Source organism: Mixophyes fleayi, chromosome 5 (genome assembly GCF_038048845.1).
Source record: "Mixophyes fleayi isolate aMixFle1 chromosome 5, aMixFle1.hap1, whole genome shotgun sequence".
NCBI lineage: Eukaryota > Metazoa > Chordata > Amphibia > Anura > Limnodynastidae > Mixophyes > Mixophyes fleayi.
The window spans coordinates 19,121,055-19,136,110 of record NC_134406.1 but is presented as its reverse complement, the minus strand read 5'-3'; the positions used below and the strand labels follow the sequence as shown (position 1 = coordinate 19,136,110).

Sequence of the window (15,056 nt, the reverse complement as noted above, 5' to 3'; positions counted from 1 at the left end):
CTTAACTATGGGGCACAGACCACTAAATGCTTAAGGGGTGTAACGTGGTTTTAAGATGGATGTGACTACGGTATGAGGACTTTTTGTAAACAATCTTCATATTCTCGTCAACAATTCCCCCCCCAGTTTTTAAGTGAGGTGGGTTTGGCGATGTTGTGTGACACAGCCATCTGTCCACTCGTGTGGTTGTGTTAGTGAGGACTGGGCTGCATTTTACAAGGGCAGTGTCTTGTTATAAGGAGGGGAATGGAGGTGGGACCGGAATAGCATTTTTGGGTGCCCAAGAACTAATAATTTGTGGGGCTTCCTGCCAGTAAAACTTCATAGTAAGAAGTGGTTGATCGATCTGCCCATACTCAGTGTCCGAGCCTCCGTCCTGCCCTTACATCTGCTGGTCATGTAAGCAGTGCACTGGTTGCCTGGCTTGTCAGAGAGCCAGGCAGTGGGCAAGCACAAGCAGGAAACCACAGACTGAGAGTTATATAGTGGAAGGAGCAGGGTCATCCAAAAGCACAAAGCACTGATATGAGACATCTGTCCAACTAACGCTGGAAAATGATGGTGTCACTACAAAATTCCTACAGCCATAATGTTTTCAGGTTGATTAAAAAAATGTTGTGCACAATTTCCATTCCATCTTGATCATGCTTAGTAACAGAGCAACATAGTAACAGAGTAACATAGTGTGCATCTGTATAGTATGTTTGTCCAATTCCTTTGAGTCTCATTCATTTTCTTAATGAAACTAATGAGGTTATTCTCTACCCAGATCCTATGGTAGAAATGTTCTGTGTCAGCCAGTAATTAATCTTACTACAACCAGAAAGAGCAAGAAATTAGACATTAGGACTTGACCCCAAGACTCAATTACAGTGCCCCAAAACCCATTTAATATTTTACATCCCTGTCTTGAATGAACTAGGGGGAGGGAAGCAGATTTTGTTTTCTGGAAGAGAGAGAGAGAGAGAGAGAGAGAGAGATATGAGGGGGAGACAAATAAGAGAGAGAGACAGAGAGAGAGAGAGATGGGGGAGAGACAGATAATAGAGAGAGAGAGATATGAGGGAGAGACAAATATGAGAGCGAGAGAGAGACACAGATATGAGGGAGAGACAGATAAGTGAGAGAGACAGAGAGAGATATGGAGGAGAGACAGATAATAAAGAGAGACATATATGAGAGAGACAGATATGAGGGAGAGAGATAGAAAGAGATAGATATGAGAGAGAGAGAAAGAAAGAGATAGATATGAGACAGATATGATGGAGAGACAGATATGATAGAGAGAAAGAGAGAGATAAGAGAGGGATCATTTCATTTCCATGCCCATAGTCACTGCATCCCTTGCAACGATGAGAGTTCCGCTATTGGGGGGAGCTTTTAAGTAACGAGGGGGTTATCCAAAAGTGAAAACCCTTTTAAATGAATGGATCCTTAATTTCACAAAATAAACTGTGCAGGTCAACATTAGCTACATCTCATTGTGCCGTTGAAAGGTTCACCCCAACTTTGACCCCCATGGTCCCTCAGCTCGTGAACGAATGCTTAGAACTCATTTTAAAATGAACAAAACCGATAACACAAGGAAATGTTGCAAAATCTCAAGGTTTTTTTTTTTATTCAAAGTGCCACTATCAGAAAAAATCTAAACAATGAAATGAAGACTTTGGATTCACATTTATAAAATAAAATAAACATGCTGCAATGATACCAATTTATTCTTCATAACAAAGGTACAAGATATTCTTTTTTTAGTTTTAAACATTGAAAAACATCAACTCATTGAACTGTATTTCTGACACTCACTGATGCTCATGAAAATGGCGCGTCTCCTGATTAAGGGGTAGAGGTCCTGTGTCCACAACTCTTAGAGGTAGATTGATAGAAACGTCTAAAAGGGAAAAAGTGGAGGAGTTGCCCATAGCAACCAATCAGAATCGAGCTATCATTTATCTAGTACATTCTAGGGAATGGTAGCTAGAATCTGATTGGTTGCTATGGGCAACATCTACACTTTTCCTTTTTAGACAGTTTGATAAATCTACCCCTTAGCATGTTCTTCAGAACCACAGGGTCCCTCCCCCTACACATGGGCAGACAGATCATCTTCACGTTAATCAACTGATTCCCTCTCCGGTATTTTGCCCCTTGTTTCATTTCGAAGAGGGTCATAATTGGGGAGCCACAGCACACTTATATAACAAGTATCATTGCCACACCATTAAAAATAATAACTTTATTGAAAATACAAGCTAAAACAATCAATTTTAAAATAAATAAGTATTCATTTTACACTGGATATAATATATTACACTTCATCTTCCGTTTTAATGAATGAAGTTTAACCAATGGATCAGGAGGGGTTGTTTCATTTGCGTCTTCTCTCGTAATTATGTATCGTGTTCCTTTCTGAAGATCCTATGGAAACAATAACATGTATTTTTAGTTAAACAAAAATAAAAAATAGTTGAACTACACATTTGTATCGACTTTGATATATGAACATTTTGGACAATCTTACATTCCTTCCCAATGTGCAGAAACAATGTAGAGAGACATTTGGAAGGAGAGAAAAAAAAACATGTGAAAAATGGATATAAAAAGAAAATAAACAGATGGATTTAAAAGAGATAAAGCAGATTATGGAAATTGGATTATTTACTGTAGGCAAAATGAATTAAGTTCAAAACAATGTCAAAATTCATCATATATCGGCGTAGGGCTCTCAGCCTTCTCCCCCATCTTCTCTTTGTTGTACTACGTAATATATTTTATTTTTATAATTCTCAACATTTGGAAGGCAAAACAGGGATAAAATAAATCCTCACAAACCATGTATCTTTTGTTGTTGAAGCCTCACCCATAAGGCCAGGCCCATGTGTGGACAGTCCTGCCCAAACTCTGCGATGGAAACTCCAATTCCTCAAGACTCCTGGATTTTCCTCCTATCTTATTGCACCAAAATATATCTAAACACTCTATAACTTTGACTTTGCATATGCTGGCTGCAAAGTCAGCCATTGTAACCCATTATAAACAATCAGACCCAATCACTTATCTCCATGACCAGTCGGATCACTTTACTCAGGTCTAGGGACGATGGCTCTTCAGAAAAGAACAAAATCGTCCCCCACCATACTTAATCTAATGCCAAATCTAAATAGTTCTACTCCTCCCCCTTAATTAGGACAATTGTCCTGACTTATTTTAACTAACACCCATCATGGAAATATCTCTTGTCTTGTGAAACCCCCTCTGTCTTGTGAAAAACTGTGGACCTGTATACAGGTCCACAGTTTTTTCCTAAAAACCGGGACCTCATACCTTTATCTGTTACTGATTTATACTTTTTGCCTTTGCATCGGTGTCCATTTAAAATAGAAAGTAAAAGAAAAGAAAAGATACTATAATTAAGTCTGAAATAACTTCCAGGATCCAACATTACATTTTAGTTTCACCAATGTCTCAAAAGATAAAATCAAATTGTCTTTTAGCCATAATTTACATATTATTTTCACAATTTACTCTGTGATTTAAAGTGTCACTGTGGAGGCAGCCATTTTGTTGGAGAAATATTTAGCCTATAAATTCACTAGGAATCTATGACATCATCAAGGCATGATGCTTCTTGGATGTCAGTAGGTCCTGTCGGTTCAACACTGAAAGTGGTGCATCCACTATAGGTGAATATTTGTGTGCCCCTTCCGTGCCGTGTTGAACAACATGTGTGTAAACAATGGTGTTTAGTATTAAAGGATGTTGCATAACCATATCTCAACACATATGTTCCTTCCTTGTATCAATGGCAAGGATAGTCTAACAAATAGAGACCACTAAAAAGCTACATTTGGATTAAAAATGTAAAAGAAAATGAAATTAATTAAGTTGGCATCTAGCAGCTCTTTAATAAAACTATAAAATAATCTTCCACTATAAATAAAATAGTAAATAGTAAAATAGTATATCTAGTTTACAACAACTAACATTATCCCAGACAATGAGGATTAAGGTCACATGAATCTGAGGACAGAAATAATAAGAATTTCTGGGCATTTGTTTTAGGGCAAATTTATCATAAGCCACACCCCTTATAATACTGCGCCTTGTGTTAACCAACAGCGGTGACGGCGGAGGGGGTGGGCCTGCATTAGGGTCCTGGTGTGGCCACACCCACTTCAGCAGCTAAGGAAGGGGTCCAAGAAGTGGCTGTACTGGGGGTCTAAAGTTATTTTTGGCGGCTCTGTCTACCAATAGGTCATGTGCCTCAGTACAATTTTAGGCAATATATCCACTGCCTCTTTGAGCAGCTTGTTATATCCAGGAGAAACCAGAAAATTACCTCAAATAAAAAGCAAAACTTTTGGAAATAGGATAGTTATAGGTTAATTCTCAAGGTCATATCAGATTTACTGTACACACCGATCAATAAAGAAACAGTACAATACAGTGATGTATATAGATACAGAAAAATAATACCTAAAAACTGGTACATTTATTCCTAAATCCAACAATAACGACTTCTTTAAAAGATATTTTTATGTCCGACTTTTGTGGAAGTTATGAATTTAACGTAAGAGGCAAAAGGTCATTTTTGTTAATGTTATTGTCATGTATCTGCTGTATAGTGTTTTAAATACACTAATATATAATATTAATAAATATATAATTCTTATCTTGGTTTACAATCCTACTACACACTAAGCAGCGTCATGGATCTTCAATTCCCCAGCAGAAGGTTTAAAACTGGCATTTTAATTGCACAAATATAGCCAGGAATAGATCCTTGTAGCTTATTATGACATAATAGATTTTCAGGTGCAATATGAGCCCTATATCTCAGAAAGTATTGTTCTGTGTGACACCTTATATGATCTATACAGGTGCCTGTCTATATCGCTGAAGGTTGGGTACGGCTAACGCACCTTAACAGCATTTTAGAACTTAATGATTTGAACAACCACATAATAATCCATTTATCCTGATTTTAATTTGGGGTTTTTTCAAGCATTAATTAGCAGCTGACAAGCACATTGACAGCACTAGAAATAAACGAGCCTTCTTCACTGGTTCTGTAGAACGATGTTGGTTGTTTAAGGACCCGTAGACTCCAAAATTGAAAATTTCAGATATGAACCATAAAGGTAACATATATTGTTCAGTGTCACCCATACATTCCATTGCAATTCTGTTTAAAATGTAATTATTACTTGACTACCGCACTAGAGAGAGCTGAAGCTTCTCCCACAATTTTTAGGACAGTGCTCTGATGGGATCTGGTATGGGTAACAAAGCTGAGACTGCAGGAATTTGAGCTGTTGTTGCAACATCTCTGCCCCTCCCTAAAATTATGAATTAACCAATCCACACAGTTTCATCCGAATGACAGAAAAACAGTGCAGATGCTGCAACCAATCAGATTCTAGCTATCATGTATTTAGTACATTTTAGAAGATGATAGCTAGGATCTGATTGGTTGCTAAGGGCAACACCTCCACTTTTAATTTTTCGAAGGTTTGATAACTATACCCCATAATGACAGTCATTTTTCTATAGTCTAAATACAGTATCCTTATATAATAAATGTTTTGTAAGGTGTCCTATTTATTTTATCATTGTTGATTTGTATTTGTTTTTTGTCTCAGAAAAAATGGATGTACATGAGGAACAATTAAGGTTTGCGCAAATAGGAAACAATTTAGTTTTTTTTTTCCTTAGCAATATGTAAATAAATTTAAAAAAACTAAAATAAAAATAATGCAACTTACTTCCAATCAGCAAAAATGTCAAACACATTAACCTAGAGGATTAATATATGTGCTTCATGCTGAATTATGCTAGTAACTGATTGCAATTATACTTCTTGTCGTGGACTAGTTTTTTGGGTTTCTTTTCTAAATGACTTGTTTAAATTGCCCCTTAGCGATAAGTTGTAAAACCGAACATCAAACACCCAAACTTTGCCTTATTTACTGGCATGTCAGCAATAATTTCCCCTGCAGCCGCTTAGCAATTTGTCATCATTTGAATTGAAGCTTTAAAAAATGAGTTCTCATGGGGTAATTAATTAAGCGGTATTTGATATGTAATGTGCAAGCAGAATGCACTTAAAGCAGCAAAAAACACGGTTCAAATAAACCAGGCGGCATTATTAACCAGAAGCTGTTCAATCTGCTCCAACGATGACCCCTGTCAGCAATTATTTAAAACGCACATGTCATCTATATAAGGAGGAAGCAGCCATTTTGTAGCCTGAACCAACACTCAGCCTATCAAATCATTAGGAACTAGTGACATCACTAAGGCTTAAGGTTCTGTTTCCAGTGAACTGATAGGCTGTTTGCTCATGTTGGTCAGACTTACAAAATGGCTGCCTCCGCGCGATGTAAAAACAAATATGTTTATAAAAATAACTCAGGTAATGATTCTTGACACAATATTATTTAATAACCTTTTTATGCTTAATCTTTTATTCATAAAATGTACGTCTAACTAATGATACATATGAGGAATACATACCAGAAAATAAAGATCTTTTGCCCATAAGTCCATAAAAGGAATCTGATTTATATCCTGAAAAAATATACATTTGAAGGACGGTGTTTTTTTATACATTTCAACAAAGATTTTCTTTTAAAAATACTGATATAACTAAAGAACTGATTAATTTAGATTGAAATAAGCCGGCTTAGTAGAATCTTTTGACAAATATTGTGGTAGGAATAGTATCAAAATTTGTATTCAAATTATATGTATAAAAGTTTGGTATAATATATACTTTACCTATCATTTACGGTCTAATATATAATAATCTTTTCACAAAAATAATTAATGTTTCAATTACAGCCCCCAGATAGTTTATAGTAAGTTTGTATATTAGTAATGAAAATAAAATTTGTTTTATCTAAAAGAGTTTTGTTCACAAATATACAGTATATAACCAGTGCATCAGGACACGTCAGGCTGAATTTGTCACAATATTAAAGTGTTATATCATAGTCAATAGACTAGAAAAAAAGTTAAATATACACAGACCTCAAATATTTCTATAATACCACCTAAGATATAGATTCAGTTTTGAGTGGACTATCTTATCTACAATCCAGTCTAAAAACATTACTTGCTGTGGTCTGATCTGGAGGTAACTCCAATGTGTTATACAATACCCAGCACTGCTCAGCACACTCACACTCACAGTGCCCAACACTCTGCCTGTCTGAGTGCAATTCCCACCACTGCTCAGCACACTCCCACTCACAGTGTACAACACTCTGCCTGCCTAAGTGCAATACCCACCACTGCTCAGCACACTCCCACTCACAGTGTACAACACTCTGCCTGTCTGAGTGCAATTCCCATGACTGCTCAGCACACTCCCACTCACAGTGTACAACACTCTGCCTGCCTGAGTGCAATTCCCACCACTGCTCAGCACACTCCCACTCACAGTGCCCAACACTCTGCCTGTCTGAGTGCAATTCCCACCACTGCTCAGCACACTCCCACTCACAGTGTACAACACTCTGCCTGCCTGAGTGCAATACCCACCACTGCTCAGCACACTCCCACTCACAGAGCACAACACTCTGCCTGTCTGAGTGCAATTCCCACCACTGCTCAGCACACTCCCACTCACAGAGCACAACACTCTGCCTGCCTGAGTGTAATACCCAGCACTGCTCAGCACACTCCCACTCACAGAGCACAACACTCTGCCTGTCTGAGTGCAATTCCCACCACTGCTCAGCACACTCCCACTCACAGTGTACAACACTCTGCCTGTCTGAGTGCAATACCCAGCACTGCTCAACACACTCCCACTCACAGTGGACAACACTCTGCCTGCCTAAGTGCAATACCCACCACTGCTCAGCACACTCCCACTCACAGTGCACATCACTCTGCCTGCCTGAGTGTAATACCCACCACTGCTCAGCACACTCCCACTCACAGTGCACATCACTCTGCCTGTCTGAGTGTAATACCCACCACTGCTCAGCACACTCCCACTCACAGTGCACATCACTCTGCCTGCCTAAGTGCAATACCCACCACTGCTCAGCACACTCCCACTCACAGTGGACAACACTCTGCCTGTCTGAGTGTAATACCCACCACTGCTCAGCACACTCCCACTCACAGTGGACAACACTCTGCCTGTCTGAGTGTAATACCCACCACTGCTCAGCACACTCCCACTCACAGTGCACAACACTCTGCCTGTCTGAGTGTAATACCCACCACTGCTCAGCACACTCCCACTCACAGTGGACAACACTCTGCCTGTCTGAGTGCAATACCCACCACTGCTCAGCACACTCCCACTCACAGTGCACATCACTCTGCCTGTCTGAGTGTAATACCCACCACTGTTCAGCACACTCCCACTCACAGTGGACAACACTCTGCCTGTCTGAGTGCAATACCCACCACTGCTCAGCACACTCCCACTCACAGTGGACAACACTCTGCCTGTCTGAGTGCAATACTCACCACTGCTCAGCACACTCACACTCACAGTGCACATCACTCTGCCTGCCTGAGTGTAATACCCAGCACTGCTCAGCACACTCCCACTCACAGTACACAACACTCTGCCCGCCTGAGTGCAATACCCACCACTGCTCAGCACACTCACACTCACAGTGTACAACACTCTGCCTGTCTGAGTGCAATACCCACCACTGCTCAGCACACTCCCACTCACAGTGGACAACACTCTGCCTGTCTGAGTGCAATACCCACCACTGCTCAGCACACTCCCACTCACAGTGCACATCACTCTGCCTGCCTGAGTGTAATACCCAGCACTGCTCAGCACACTCACACTCACAGTGTACAACACTCTGCCTGTCTGAGTGTAATACCCAGCACTGCTCAGCACACTCCCACTCACAGTGCACATCACTCTGCCTGCCTAAGTGCAATACCCACCACTGCTCAGCACACTCACACTCACAGTGTACAACACTCTTCTTGTCTGAGTGTAATACCCAGCACTGCTCAGCACACTCCCACTCACAGTGTACAACACTCTGCCTGCCTAAGTGCAATACCCACCACTGCTCAGCACACTCACACTCACAGTGTACAACACTCTTCTTGTCTGAGTGTAATACTCACCACTGCTCAGCACACTCCCACTCACAGTGCACATCACTCTGCCTGCCTAAGTGCAATACCCACCACTGCTCAGCACACTCCCACTCACAGTGCACAACACTCTGCCTGCCTGAGTGCAATACTCACCACTGCTCAGCACACTCCCACTCACCGTGCACAACACTCTGCCTGTCTGAGTGCAATACTCACCACTGCTCAGCACACTCCCACTCACAGTGCACAACACTCTGCCTGTCTGAGTGCAATACCCACTGCTGCTCAGCACACTCCCACTCACAGTGCACAACACTCTGCCTGTCTGAGTGCAATACTCAACGCTGCTCAGCACATTATATAAAATATATGATGTGCAATTATAAATAATATAAATAGGTGATGATGATTGTAGAATAGATATTTTACTCATTTATCACTCAAATAAATACATTTATGAAGCCTAATGTAAGTATACAAGGCTCATACGTGTCCTCACGTTTTGTGTTTAGTTCCACTGCAACAAAGATGTTCTTATGTGTGAATTAGTCATTTAGGTGGCTCAGTGGTTAGCACTTCTGCCTCACAGTCATAAGTTTGATTCCCAACCATGGCCTTAGCTGTGTGGAGTTTGTATGTTCTCTCTGTGTTTGCGTGGATTTTCTCCGGGTGCTCCGGTTTCCTCCCACACTCCAAAAACATACTGGTAGGTTAATTGGCTGCTATCAAATTGTCCATAGCCTCTCTTGGTCTGAGTGTGTGTGTTAGGGAATTTAGACTGTAAGCTCTAATGGGTCAGGGACTGATGTGAATGAGTTCTCTGTACAGCGCTGCGGAATTAGTGGCGCTATATAAATAAATAGATGATGATGATGATTTAGGTGGCAACACCAGACCAGCACCAGACAGCCTTTGTCACATGGTTGCAAAAGTCAGCGACACAGGAATGTGACTGGTTTAGGGGAAAAACACATTTTAATACAGTGTAGTGATTACTATAAATTAAAATATCTGTTATAGCATAATACTTCTCTTTTAAAGAGCCATGATTTTTTTAGTTTTATATATAGATATATAGATATATATTTATATATATATTAGATAACATATATTTACTGCTTAATTGATGTTTTTTGATTTCAGAATTTTTGCTATTGATATATACACTGTCCTTAACAAATCATTCAGTATTATACAGACCTTGACAAATGAAGACGCAAAGCACAAAGCACGAAAGAACATATACAAAGAGATAGCCTTGTAAAGAGCGATCAGTGTTACCACATATTGTATGACAGAGCACTCACATATAATCAGATACATGACATGCTGATTTCAGTAGCATAAAAAGTCAAGTGGACACTACCATCAACATTGCTGTCATTTCCGGACAACCCGATGTTAATATAACCCCCCCCCCCCCCATGTGTAGCAAATAGGATGTGCCCATTACTGAACTCCCCCGTATTTAAAGTCAGATCACTGTATGGCTCATTTCATCCAGTCTAATTGCTTGAGCTCCGAAGAGCTACATTGTAAAACACAAAAAAAAAAAAAGTGGATTGTAATGGATCGTTGATCCAGCCCCCAGCTTTGTTTAGGTGGACAATCCATTTAAACATATCATAAAGGAGAGTAGTAGTCAATGCTATGTAACAATAAAACACTTTGCAGAAACATCTATACTTGTATTTCTTCCTTAAATGGAGAAGTTGCTCTCTCAATCACTTATTACTTCTCATGCAAAAATAAATAGGCAGCTGCATGTTACGAGCGGCGGGGAGCTCTTATCTGCATCCTGGCTGTCATGGCAATAGCCGGGACGTCACTTCCGGGATCTTCATAACGGCCACAATGCTGTTCTGTTCAGCACTGCATCCCGGAAACTCTGGGAGGTATGGTGAGCGTACAGTAGCAGTCATAGCCTGTGGGCTAATTAATTAGCAATGTACACCTGCTGGGGGCTCATTGGAACCACCTTTTTCCCCTTCCCTGATTGATTCAACTAGTGACACTGAGAATGCAGCCTATCCATTCACTAGGAACCAGTGACCTCACTGAGAATGCAGCCTATCCATTCACTAGGAATCAGTAACATCACTGAGAGGGCAGCCTATCCACTCACTAGGAACCAGAGACCTCACTGAGAATGCAGCCTATTCGTTCACTAGGAACCAGTGACCTCCAATTGGCTGATGTGTGTGTGTGGCCAGGCATCAAAGCCAATCAGTCATTCAGGAATCAAATTAAATTACTGGATCTACTCACGTGTGGTCAGTAATACATTTAAGAAAAGTATTGCTGAGCGGGTCATGATATAGTTATTAAGCTGGACATTTGTCCTGGCCAATGGCAGAGTTTGAAACCTCTCATCACTATGATGCAGGATACTGCACTGTGAAAGTCTTGATTTTTGGGAACAGGTTGCTGAAGTCACTAAACTTTCCACTGTCTCTCCTTATTCCTACCTTACTCCAGTAGCTGCAGGTGTTTGAGGCGCAGTTGTGTAAATGTGCTAAGCAACAGTGTTCACATGGTGACCAGACAACGGGAAAGTGTTTGAGGCAGAAGTGTGTACATGACACATAACACTGTTTACATGGTGACCAGACAACGGAGGAGTGAATGAGGCACAAAGGTGTAAATGATTCGTAACAGTGTTTATATGGTGACCAGACAATGGGGGAGTGTATGAAAAAAAAGTGTGTAAATGATACATAACAGTGTTTACATGGTGACCCGACAACAGGGGGAGTGTATGAGGCAGAAGTGTTAAAATGATACGTAACAGTGTTTACATGGTGATCAGACAATGGGTGAGGGTATGAAACACAGGTGTGTAATTGTAACACGTAACTGTATGTAAATGGTGAACAGACAAACGGAGGAGTGTACAAGGCACAAGTGTGTAAATGATACGTAACAGTGTTTACATGGTGACCAGACAATGGGGGAGTGTATGAAAAAAAGTGTGTAAATGATACGTAACAGTGTTTATATGGTGGCCAGACAACAGGGGGAGTGTATGAAGCACAAGTGTGTAAATAATTCGTAACAGTGTTTATATGGTGACCAGACAACAGGGGGAATGTAAGAAGCACAGGTGTGTAATTGTTATACATAACAGTGTTTACATGGTGACCCAACAACAGGAGGAGTGTATGAGGCAGAAGTATGTAAATGCTACGTAACAGTGTTTACATGGTGACCCGACAACAGGGGGAGTCTATGAGGCAGAAGTGTGTAAATGATACGTAACTGTGTTTATATGGTGGTTAGACAACAGGGGGAGTGTATGAAGCACAAGTGTATAAATAATTCGTAACAGTGTTTACATGGTGACCCGACAACAGGGGGAGTCTATGAGGCAGAAGTATGTAAATGATACGTAACGGTGTTTACATGGTGACCCGACAACAGGGGGAGTGTATGAGGCACAAGTGTATAAAGGATACGTAACAGTGTTTACATGGTGACCAGACAATGGGTGAGGGTATGAAGCACAGGTGTGCAATTGTAACACGTAACTGTATGTACATGGTGAGCAGACAAACGGAGGAGTGTACAAGGCACAAGTGTGTAAATGATACGTAACAGTATTTACATGGTGACCAGACAACAGGACCATTGTATGAGACACAGGTGCGTAAATGTGATATGCAACAGTGTTTACATGGTGACCAGACAACAGGGGGGGGGGTGTTTGGCTCTATTATGTGTATTTCAACTGATATTTTATAGATGTCTTGTGATTTCCTAGAGTTTTCTAGAGTGTCTTGTGGTTTCCTAGCATTTTCTGTAAGTATGTGTGTGTGTATATATATATATATATATATATATATACACACACATATATATATATATATATATATATATATATATATATATAGTCTGCAGGTATTGATAATATGTCCACCTTAAGCATGCAAGACAAAGACATTAGTACATAAAATAATTACAATAGTACATAAAAATAATTATCTGAATGTGAAAGCAAATAATCACTGTTCATCTTCCTTGATTTTGTGTTGAACTTTAAACATGAATAATCATACTATATGTTCATTCGTAACAGGGATCACAAATGATCACTGATTTTGATTTGTATTCTAAAGCAAACATTTTCCAACTTACGTTTGCGAGATATCTGCCCAAATCCTACATGTGGTAGAAAAAACAAATTCAAAGTGTCCATTTACAGTCTCTATTAATGCAGCAGGGAAAATGTATTAAAAGTGGTGCAGGGGGAAAAAGTGATGTAACTCATAGCAACCAACCAGAGTCTGTCACTTTTCTGGAACAATTTAAATAATGAAAAAAACATAGATTGGTTGCTATGGATACCAGCACCGTTTCCTTGTGCACCACTTTTTATAAATATCATTCATTGTGTACAATGCAAATCTTGTTAGGCAGTAATTAAAGTTAAATAAAATACAATGATACAATGCTAAGGTTGCTAGATTAATTGAAAGTATCTTTAATTGCACATCTGCTGTGTCTCTCATTTTTTTTCACAAGACTTGTTCAGATAAAATGAATTTGATTAAATACAGTCAGCTTCCACCTCGTATAAGGTTTTCATATCAAATGGGATGGAGTGGAAATCCAGCAGACATATTAAAAATACATTAAAGCACAAAAAAACAACAGGGGGTGGAGTAAGACTGCAAAAAATAAAAAAAAGAATACAAACAGCAATCGAAAAATGAGAGAATGTACGGCCATTGCTATAAGAACATTTATTACCACAGTCACAGAAACTTACTTTTGCGAGAAATCTGACCAAATCCTAGAATGAAAAAAGCAAAATAAAATTAGTTAATAGATAATAGTATTTTCAGCTATAGTACATATTGTCTATTTTCAGAGGCGGGAGTAATTTTCAGGCTGAACCATTATTTCTGAGAAATTGTGAATGCAGCCTTTAGATCACTATTAGCCAGTGACATCACTGACCAAGTAGCCTATCCATTCACTAGAGCCAGTGACATCACTGAGAATGCAGCCTATCCATTCACTAGGAACCAGTGACATCACTGAGAGTGCAGCCTATCCAGTCACTATGGACCAGTGACCTCACTGAGAATGCAGCCTATCCATTCACTAGGAACCAGTGACATCACTGAGAATGCAGCCTATCCATTCACTAGGAACCAGTGACCTCACTGAGATTGCAGCCTATCCATTCACTAGGAACCAGTGACATCACTGAGAGTGCAGCCTATCCATTCACTAGGAACCAGTGACCTCACTGAGATTGCAGCCTATCCATTCACTAGGAACCAGTGACCTCACTGAGATTGCAGCCTATCCATTCACTAGGAACCAGTGACCTCACTGAAAATGCAGCCTATCCATTCACTAGGAACTAGTGACATCACTGAGAATGCAGCCTATCCATTCACTAGGAACCAGCGACATCACTGAGAATGCAGCCTATCCATTCACTAGGAACCAGCGACATCACTGAGAATGCAGCCTGTCCACTCACTAGGAACCAGTGACATCACTGAGTGCAGCCTATCCATTCACTAGGAACTGGTGAAATTACTGAGAATGAAGCCTTTACATTCAACAAGAACTACTGACATAGTTGAGGCATGAAGTGATTTCATAGATTACGGTACATACACAAGATTAATGGCTGAGCTAACAAAATTACTGCCTCCCACTGTAAGTAAAGACAGCACATTAAAGTCAATCTGACATCTATACATATATAAAACTATATTTATATATTTAAAACATCACATAAGGGTTTGATTAATTAATTATGGGTTAAAATAGACAGGAACGATTTTAATTAGACATTCAGTTTTTTGTCAAAGCTAGACCAAAACTAATAACTGTAGTACTGAAACCAAAGATTGTAAGACATGGAAACAAATATATCTTTGTTCCTATAAATCTGGGTATGTTTCCACCAAGTTTACCATAGTTGTGATTTATAGGTTTCACCA

The 15,056-nt window shown here is 39.8% G+C and overlaps 1 protein-coding gene across 2 annotated transcripts in view; it reads right to left on the bottom strand.

Moving 5' to 3' along the window:
• Positions 1-1,589: 1,589 nt before the first annotated feature.
• LOC142158108 (tachykinin-like peptide) overlaps positions 1,590-15,056 on the bottom strand; it is a 28,490-nt gene continuing 15,023 nt past the window's right edge. The window contains exons 4-6 of one of the 2 annotated variants that reach the window (XM_075211761.1): positions 13,862-13,885; positions 6,517-6,570; positions 1,590-2,418 (exon numbers count right to left, since the gene is read on the bottom strand). In XM_075211761.1, the coding sequence (XP_075067862.1) occupies positions 2,369-2,418; positions 6,517-6,570; positions 13,862-13,885 (128 nt within the window). In that variant the 3' untranslated portion in view covers positions 1,590-2,368. The remainder of the gene's footprint in view (positions 2,419-6,516; positions 6,571-13,861; positions 13,886-15,056) is intronic. The other variant, XM_075211763.1, reaches the window with a different exon arrangement.